The sequence below is a fragment of the Diospyros lotus genome, chromosome 8, assembly GCF_014633365.1.
Source record: "Diospyros lotus cultivar Yz01 chromosome 8, ASM1463336v1, whole genome shotgun sequence".
NCBI classification, from domain to species: domain Eukaryota; kingdom Viridiplantae; phylum Streptophyta; class Magnoliopsida; order Ericales; family Ebenaceae; genus Diospyros; species Diospyros lotus.
The window spans coordinates 37,087,854-37,097,987 of NC_068345.1; the positions used below are offsets into that span (position 1 = coordinate 37,087,854).

At 33.3% G+C, this 10,134-nt stretch overlaps 1 protein-coding gene across 1 annotated transcript; it reads right to left on the reverse strand.

Moving 5' to 3' along the window:
• Nucleotides 1–3,126: 3,126 nt before the first annotated feature.
• On the reverse strand, nt 3,127–5,580 carry LOC127808628 (wall-associated receptor kinase-like 10). The gene is made up of 3 exons (XM_052347198.1): nt 5,209–5,580; nt 4,729–5,074; nt 3,127–4,421 (listed from the first exon to the last, which is right to left on the reverse strand). Exons 1-3 carry the CDS (start codon nt 5,578–5,580, stop codon nt 3,127–3,129), a joined length of 2,013 nt encoding a protein of 670 aa, XP_052203158.1.
• Nucleotides 5,581–10,134: the final 4,554 nt, after the last annotated feature.

The window sequence follows — 10,134 nt, forward strand, 5'->3', positions numbered from 1 at the left end:
CGAAGAATTCGTGCGAAAACACTTACCCATGCCCCCTAATTGAATTATTTTTAGTATGTCACTCGTCTTCTCGATATTCAATCGACATCCTCAAAGTCACTCATCATCCAGAGAGTTACCCACTTTAAGGAGAGTCACTCGTATCTCTTTCTCCCACATTATAAATTTATTGTTATAGTAGTTGATTTTCAACACTTTAAAATGTTTTAAACGTTGAAAAGTTAAATATAAATTACATAAAAAAAATTAGGAACTTTTAATTTTTTATAATTTGATAAGTTTTGATTTTTAAATAGTATTCCAAATTTTGTGTTTAGATTTAATTTTGTAATAAATTTTTAGGATTCTTTCAGTTATCAAAACATTACTTAGTTTTCAACTTCAAATTTTATAACTAAACATACTTTAACATTTTGTGTCATAAAAATAAGTAACATTTATTTTCAAAAAATTTAGAATCCAATCCATAGTTGAAAAATTAGAAATTTGATTTTTTTTTTATTTTTTTAATTAGGAATTCAATCATTTAATAAAAAATTAGAATTAAAAAAATAATATTTTCTAGAACTAAATAAGCCTTTAATTTTTTTCAATAATATATTTAGAGGAGTGTAATAATCGATTTGGGGTGGTTTGGAACGTGTTTTTAAACCAAATTACTATTAGTGGTTTATTTATTTTCTAAGTCATAATTAAACCATTATATACTTGAAACCACCTAAATCACAACTTAGTGATTTGGACAATTTCAATTATAATAATTAACAACAATTAATAAGAAAAAAAATATAACCAATAACAATAATGGGTTCTTACTTTTTTGGGTTTAAAAATAAAAAAAACACTTAAAATAACTTGAGAGTTGTAGAATAAACTAACCTACTCAACCTACTGTTTAGCATAATTGAGAGATAGAGGTAAAAAAAAAAAAATTGATGGCATTTTGATTGTCTCAAATAATTATACTTTTTTTCAAATCATTAAATAAAAAATTGTGAATTTGTTATTTATTTGACAATCAAGTATAAAATTCATAGTTTTGTGACTAAATAAAATATTCAAATCATAAAAAAATAGCTTTATTTGGGATATGAGTGGTAACAAGAGAATATCTCATTAAGGGAGAAATTAATCTATTCCCCCTATAAATCCACCAATTACCATGCTCCATATGTATTATTGAAGGCCAATCGAAACTCGTCATGTATTTATACCAAAAAATAGTGTGTGCCCTTTAAATCTCCAAAAAATCTATCTTCAGAAAGACTTATTGATCAAATCTGGTTAGAATCCATTGTTGATATAGAAGATATAGTTAGACTTAGTCTGCTTTCGTAGATTCACTTAACCAATAATCTCTTTAATATATAAAAAATCTCTCCAATCACACGAGAATATCGATCAGATTACACTTTAGGTGCCACTTCACACTATCTATAAATAGGAATGAATTCCTAAAAGTTTAATTACATTAATATATAGAAACTCACTTTATATTATCATATCTTCTTCTTACAATTGATTTGAGCATTCAAGTTCTCCCAAGGAACAAAAGACAAGCCTTTGCAAGAATTTGGTTCTAGACAAACCTCACTGATCGGTCTAACGGGCAATCAATTTGATAATTTACCAAAATCCAAATCCCAAACCAAACTACTTTAGAAGTTTTTAAAATTAGCAAACTAAAACTACTTTTTTTTAGAAATAGACAATTTTACTATTTGAGTCACTTTGGTTTAATCAATTTGAATAGTTTCATTTTATTCTAGTCACCCCTAATTAAATATATTGAACTTTATTTTATGATTTTAATTTTATAGTACATGGAGAATGACAGTGGACTATTAACTGAAATATTATATTTTATGTATATATATAAACTAAGTAAATATACTTAAAATATATATATATATATAAACTCGTGACACAATCTTGCGATTATCGCTTTTATACGGTCCTCCATTGTTCGTACTCTCGATTTCGATAGAAAAGGTAAATTACAGGTGGATGATTTGTCTCACTGCACAGAGTAAGGAATCGAACCACGATCTACTGGTATAAATCCCAACTTATCATGATCCAACCACTTAATCTGTACCCTGAAGACACTCATGACACAATCTTAAATCTTAACAATGGGGAGAACCTCTTATATATATATATTATTTTGAACAATTTTATTTAATTTGCATATTTAAATACACACACATAAGAAATTAGTTTGTTTGATTTGTCAAAAACGTTTTTTTACTAAAAGTGGTTTAAAAACAATTTTTTAAATTTCTTTTAGGTTATTTATGAATTTCTCTCTTAATCCCAACGAAAGAAATTTCTTTTAGGTTCTTTTAGGTTATTTATAATTAAATTGTCTATGATCTCAAACATTAATCCAACGACATCATCCTCTATCTCAAGAGTTGATCACTTACAACCCAAATGGAGAGTTATGGTAGATAGGGAGGTTTTGAGAACAACAAATTCAACCGGTACGTAGTATTAATGTAACTAGTTTTGAACTAAAACCACTGGTAGAATTAGCTATCTTCTTATTTTTCCAACATTTGCTAAATTCTATAAGTCGCTTTTCCAACCAATTATTTTTAACCTCCCTAAGTAAATATATAACAACTATTTGAACTAGACTTATTGGCATAACCTTGCCATTTAAGGACACTTACCTAGTATTTGATGTGATCAATTTGATGTTAATTTGGTAAATAATTTTGTTTATATATATATATATAATTTACTAATTTAATTTTAATCATTTTTATTAAAATAAAATTATTCAAAAAAGAACCCCCCCCCCCCCCTTTTTTCTCTCCACATTATGTTGGCATATTATTTCATGGTTTTTTTAAAAAATAATTATCATATACGATATATACCACCCAAACTAATTTTAGCTTACAGACCACTCTCTCTAGCTACGTACCAACTCGTCGACCATGTAGAAATGTTTCAGCACAATAGTTTTGAAAACCTGATATATTTTCATCAAAAAAGAAAAGAAAAGAAAACTGATATTGTAAGAGCTATTCATTAATAGATCCAATCATCCAAGCACTACAAATGAAGCTCATCTACGCTTTGAACTCTTTTGGTCCCCCAGGCCCAGATGTCACGTCACTCTCCGCCTACTGTATCATCATGCATCGTTCTGAGACGATCAAGATCAGCCGCAACTTCTATCATACCAGGCCTCTTCTTAATGTTCATCTTTAGGCATCTTCTGGCAATGTTGGCAAAAGCAAAGATCTCCTCTTCCTTGGCTTCTTCCACAACTGACTTCTGCACTATTTCGAGTAACCGGTTCTGCTTCATGAAGGATCGAAAATATTCCACCAGGCCTTCTTCACATCTGCTGGAAGAAGCAGCTTTTATGGCTGTCAAGAGTTCAGCAAGCACTACTCCAAAGGCATAAACATCGCTCTTATCTGTAAACTGTCCTGATCGAAAGAAGTGCGGGTCCAAGTACCCAAAAGTCCCGCCAAACATGGTCGTCAAGTGAGTCTTGTTAACAGGCATCGACCTTGAGATCCCAAAGTCAGACACTACAGCCCTACAGTTCTTATCCAGCAGTATGTTGTTGGACTTGATGTCCCTGTGAAAAATGGCCCTAGAAGCCCATGAATGCAAATAAGCAAGCGCTCCGGCTACTTCTGCAGCGATGCGAAGGCGGGTTTCCCAGGATAATGGTGAAGCATGATGTTCGCCATGGAGATGGTGCGCTAGGGTGCCATTAGATATGTACTCGTATACGAGTAATGGGACTTCAGTCTCCAGGCAACAGCCTAATAGTTTTACTATGTTTCTGTGGTCTATCTGCGACAGAATGAAGACTTCGTTAATAAAATGGCTTACTTGGCTTTCATCAACTATGTTCGACTTTTTGACAGCTACTATGCTTCCATCTGATAGCATCCCTTTGAAAACGGTTCCTCCTCCTCCTTTGCCAAGCACCCGATTTTTGTTGAAGTCGTCTGTTGCCTTCTCCAATTCTTCTAAACCAAAGACTTTTGTTTTCACTACATTCCCTTTGTCCGAAGACATCTGTTGCTCTAACAGCAAACCACCGTTTCTTTTGAAGAAAGTCCTCTTCATTTCATTTTTCCGTTTCTCCTCTAGCTCATGCCGTAACTTGGAGAACATGGCGACTACGATCAAGATGAAAAAAGCAATTCCAAGACCTGCGAGTGCTACAAAAGTAAGTGCAAGGAGATCTAAAACAAAAGGAGCCGCTACCAGAGGAAGGAATCTACCAAGTAAAATAGCATAATGCGTATCTCGCTCTGAGTCGTCAACTAAACATGAAGTGTCTCGACTACGGCTGCTGTTGTAACCTCGTGGGCAAGTGCAAAAGAAGCTGCCTGGCGTATTAACACAATTTCCTCTATTCTTACAAGGATCTTTCTTTGGGTCTGCACACTCATCAACATCTTTTGCAACGAGAAAATAATTGGAAGTAAGTTTTGGAGATGGGTATTGTTCTTAACATCTGTATATTTAAGTAATAAAGCAAAAAAACACAACATATCAAGCATTTACATGAATTCTAACTTGTCAATTATTTTTATTTATCACAAATCTATTACCTTACCTTGTGTAAGATCTTTATAGGTCTATAAATTGAACTTGATACGAAACAAATTAAATACGGCTTGATATCTACTTCCTAACATGATTTCTTTCATAAAATTCAATGAAAAGTGAGTAGAGAGTACAAACCTTGGCATCCATCTGGGAGGTAAGGATTTCCGTGATAACCTAACATGCAGCGGCACTGGTAGCCGAGGCCTCCTGCTGAGTCAGAGCAATGACTGTTCTTGCCACAGAGACAGCTCCCTCTTCCCTGTGCTTCTCGACAACTAATGTTCCCAATTTTCCAGTTTAGAATCACTGGGACGGAAAAAATGAATCTGGCAATTTTGGAGATATTGAAAAGGAACACTTCACCATGGTCCCGTTTGATAATAAAAGCGAGGCTACACGGGCTGGTGATCCAGGAACGGTTCTCTGTGTTCATGCTGTCGACTCGCAAGCGAAATCTCGTCAGATCTTCAGGCATGGCGGTCTGGCAAAAGTCACAGTCAAAGCAATAGGGGAACGTTTCTTAGTTTTCTTTCCACAAAGGGATGCACAGCCACTGGTGTCCATTGTAGTTGCAGAATCAGAAATATAAGCAAAGATATCACATCCGATAGCTACCAGCTTATTTTGGGTGTGGGAGTAACTAAACTGGTTATCGCCCACATCATATTGCACATAACGTACGCTACGTCCTCCGAACTTGTCGAAACAACCAGAAGTAGCATTATGTAAGATGCCGACATGGTCTAAAGAAATGTCCACCACAGGGAAATCTCCATTTACCAAGTGGAGAGGAGTACGAGCTTCTGATTGGTTGCATCTCAGCTCAAATGCTTTGTCGAGGAAACATCCTTCTCCTATGCCAAAAGGGTAAGGAACGGTTATGCCCTTGCATTTTTCAGGACAACCGGGCTTCGAAATAGAGGCTTCTACGGCCTGTGGTCCAAACAGGAAGAAGATGATCATTACTAGACGAACCAGCAGAAGCATTGTAGACGCAATTTTCTACTACTTGTGCATCCTTCCATGAAAGCACAACCTCGGCAATTGTTTTGAAACGAAGATTTTCGCTGTCGGGAGCATCGTTAAAATGCCTTTTTCTTCACAATGATGCCAACAGAAGTACCTAGCAAAAGAATTATATATATATATATATATATTAGCATCAGTGTATCCACAAGCTCATCCTTTATTAGCAGATAGCGTCATGCATAAGGATAAAATTTTCATGGGGGCACCAAACAGTAACTTATATATATTTATTTATTGGCCTTGGGCACATTTGTCTGCTTTGCCTGAGTATCATGATATTCAATAGAACCCCCAAATCCAAGTCGAGGTAGTAGACATTGAAATTAAAAATTTGCTCGTGTTTCTTGGCATTTAAGTATCCATGACTTGTTATTTTAGTAATAATCCAATCTCACATTGTACTTAATTATTAAGGTGTTCTATTAGTATCTTAATGAACCTTACATAACTAGTGGTATATATATTGGGTAATTAACTAGTATCCTAGCACGATATCGTGGCCGGGCAAGAACGCCAAGGTTTAAAGAGAATAATGGTTTATTATGGCCTAGTCCGACATTGACGTACTAATTTATTGGGCTGGTCTTGGTCCTAAAAATCATAGTATTATCATTTCATTCTCATAGTCTTAAAGTTGTTTGCAACTTCGTTGGCATAGTCTAGCCGATTGGACTAGTCCAGCTGACAAGCAATCAGGTAATTTCCTCCATAACAATGGTGAGATGTCGAATCCAATTAGATAAATTAATATTCAAAGCACTAGAGATGCATTAATAATGAAGCAAACCGAAGCAATATGTAGAAACTAAAAAAGGAACAAGAGGCACCACCTACATCCAATAATATGTGTAATTAATCTGTACAAAGAGAGTTACAAAACTTACAGGATTACTGAAGGATTTAGAGTTCAATGAAAGTAATATTTTATTTGTAATTTCTACGGTTCATTTTATATAAACTTTTTATTTGTATATGGTCGAAATTGTTATGTTGCCCTCGTCGGGCAACATAACATTTGCTCGACACGAGCAAAATCGAAGGGGGGCGTGGGTCCCACCTCCTGTACACGAGCAACATAGCAAATCTCTATATACAATTATATAGCTAGATTTGAAGAATTATAGTTCAATGACAAAAAATAATAGGGTAAATAATTTTTTTTTATTTAAAGTAGGATTCAATTAGGAATTTCTACTAAAGTAGTAATGGATATTACCTAAATATCGACTTAGATAAACCCGCCAGTTGAATCGGTGAGTCTAGTGCCAAGAGAGACTCGCCAATTAAATTAGCGGGTCTTTGTCAAAAAAAAAAAAAAAAAAAAGAAAAAAACAGCCAATTTTACCAGCAAGTATTATTCAACCATATGATGACTCACTATCCGTTTTTCATTCTCATATATGATGCTGCTCCACATGAATCACCTCTACACCATGAACCCCAACCAGACCTTGATGATAACCGGATTGAACCATTACAACTACTACAATGTATAAATTTTCTCTCTAAAAGCATTTTATCAAGACTGAATGGAAATTGTCTGTGCGCTATAATGCTATTGAGTATGTAGGCTTTTGTGTTTAGTGATGGTGATGGAAGGTTAGAACGAGAAGTATGAGCATACAGAGACCTTGTGGACTGAGATACCCTTTGGCCCCTCTTGTAATTATGGTTAGTATATATGAAAGGTGATGCATTGAAAAGATACAGAAGTAAAAGTTGTTTGCTGATGATTCATTATAAGGGTGAGTAAAACCCGTGAATTAAAATGGTGAGTTTCTCTCGCCACCAAACCCATTAGTTGAAATGGTGACAGGTCTATTCCAGCTAGACTCGAATAACATACATCTGATACTACTTTGTAAAAATTCGCAACTTGATGCTACTTTGATGAAACAAAAACGAAGGGAAAAAAAACTCTCGGGACATTTGGGTGTGTCGTTTGTTTTATGTTTGTCATCCATAAGGAGAGCAAATTCCAATTCCCTAACCACTCTAATCTGGAGGTCGGAAAATCCTGATCAAATATGAACATGATGATGTTAATTTGTGGTAGTGTGCGAGAGAGAGAGAGAAATGAATTGAGGATAATGAAATCGATTAAGCGGTCACGTACGAAAACCCTACTGCATCAATGTAATCTAAAAAAATCAACGCGGAAAGCAGCAGCGAAATAATAAAAAATCTCTACATCAACAACCATGGAATCAATGTAGCATGAAAAATCAGCACGGACATACATCAAAGATTGAGATGCTACCTTACACCGTAGAACTTCCCTCGAAGTCACTTCCAAGAAATACAAAACATCAGAATTCGACAGTTAAATAACAAAGCTAGAAAGGATCCATAAGAAATCAAATTAAGTCCACGTGGAAGTGCAACGACAGCGGAAGAGAATGAAGCTAGCTAGAGATACCAACCTTGGTGCGCAGCAGCGGAGAAAGGCAGGGCTCGGCGAGGAAAGCAACACAGAGAGAAGAACACCGAGAAGAGATCGCAGCGGAAGAGAGGAAGCAAATGATCAGAGAGGTTGAATGAGGATTGGAAAGAGTTGTATTGGTATTAAATGAGGAACACAAAATGCAATCTCTATATATTGCCGGGTTTCTGTTGGCTAAAATATTTCAAAATTTGAGTCTAATAAATGGTTTGAGTAAATTACTTACCATATATCATGAACTTTGGTTTAATTGTACAGAATACCCTTCATATTTTGAAAATACCAGAGATTTCCCTTGTTATTAAACATTGAAAATTTTACCCTAATTCTCTCTCTCCCCACTCACTCCTCCCTATACTTTAGATTACATAAATTTTATTTAACAAAAATATATCTAGAAAAATTAATTTTGAACTAAAAAATACAAAAACATGTTTTAATTATAAAAATATTTCCTAATCTTTATATTTTCTAACACTTGTATATAAATTTAAAATATACATCTAATTATATCTTTGGTACCACTATGAGACATCAACCCAATCACAAGAATTGCAAAACCCCTATGATAAGATTCCTGTCACACCCCTATTTATTCTTTAGGGTTGAATTAATCCAGACATTTGTTGGTATTAGAATTTGACGAGATGATGAATCACTTGAGCAAATAATAACCCTAGCAAATCAAATTAAATATATATATATATATATGATAGATAAATAAATTATATATGTACTAAATCATGAAAAATAACTTTAAAATTGTCAACCAACCTATATCACTAAGATGGGAAAAGTGTTAAGGTTGTCATTTTTTGGGCATCCAAACCCAATTGTATATCAATAGTATTTTGATCAATATATAAAACCCAATTGTAATGTTATTTTGATCACCTCCATTGAAGCCCAACTATCAAAATGATGAATGAAACTTGCCATAGAGAAAGAGATAGAAAAAAAAAAGATTCTTATTACTAGAATTTTATTGAAGAATGAAAAAACAAAAAAAAAATAGAGAAACAAGAGGCCATAGATATTTTGAGGCTACTTTTGTTATTATAAGAAATTTTATATGCAACGTAATTTGCACAATAAATTCGTACCATTATCTTAAATCTCAAAAAGTCTTGAGTAAATTCAATTTCTTATAAATAGCCTCACTCTATATTTGTAGGTCTTGTATCGATAATTAATCATTAAGTCATATTAAGTTTAATGATAAAAGAATTAACGGTGTGGTCATTAAAATTTCAGAAAGGTAACATCAATTCCACGAACGACACTTTAATGCAACATAAAAATATTAGCTTGAATTTAGTTTTTTTAAATCTAACCCTAATGAGTTAACAGGCTTTGTTTGCATACAAGTGTCACTTGCAATTCAGAATATTTTAGACTTACTCTTTCTTACTAGAATAAGATGCAATTTATTTTGTTCACTAAAGCAATAAAAGTTTTATCTCATTTTTTAATGGCAAGAAAAGTCATATTGTGATTTCCAAAATGGTGAAGGTGTTATTATAATCCGATCTCAATTATATCGTACATGTAACTTAATTTATATTTATTTTTAATTAAAGACTATTGTTTAATATATTTTATCACTAATTATTGAGATGACAAGTTATATTAAAAAATTTAGTCGATCATGTGGCAAGAAGATGTGTCACCTAAAAAGAGCCCGTAAAAATGTTGAATCAAGTCAAGAACATTAATGACCAACCACAATCTTTTCTTTATTTTCTTTTAAAAATGTTAAATTGGACGTACGTAAACACTACTTTTAATTTATTTTCTTTTAAAAATGAATTGATAACTTAGTTTTGTGTACGTATTTACGACACTAACACTAACTTTGATGGTTTTAAAATATTCAATTAATTTTTTAGCCCTCAATTTAAGAGCATCTCCAATGTATAACACCAAATTTGACACAAGAATTTACACCAAATTTTTCAACACCAATTTTTTTTCACTTCAATGTGCTCAACACCAAATTGATGCAAAAAGCATCTTTGAAGAATATTTTATAAATAATTGTTTAATCAATATTAATTAATTTCTTTAAC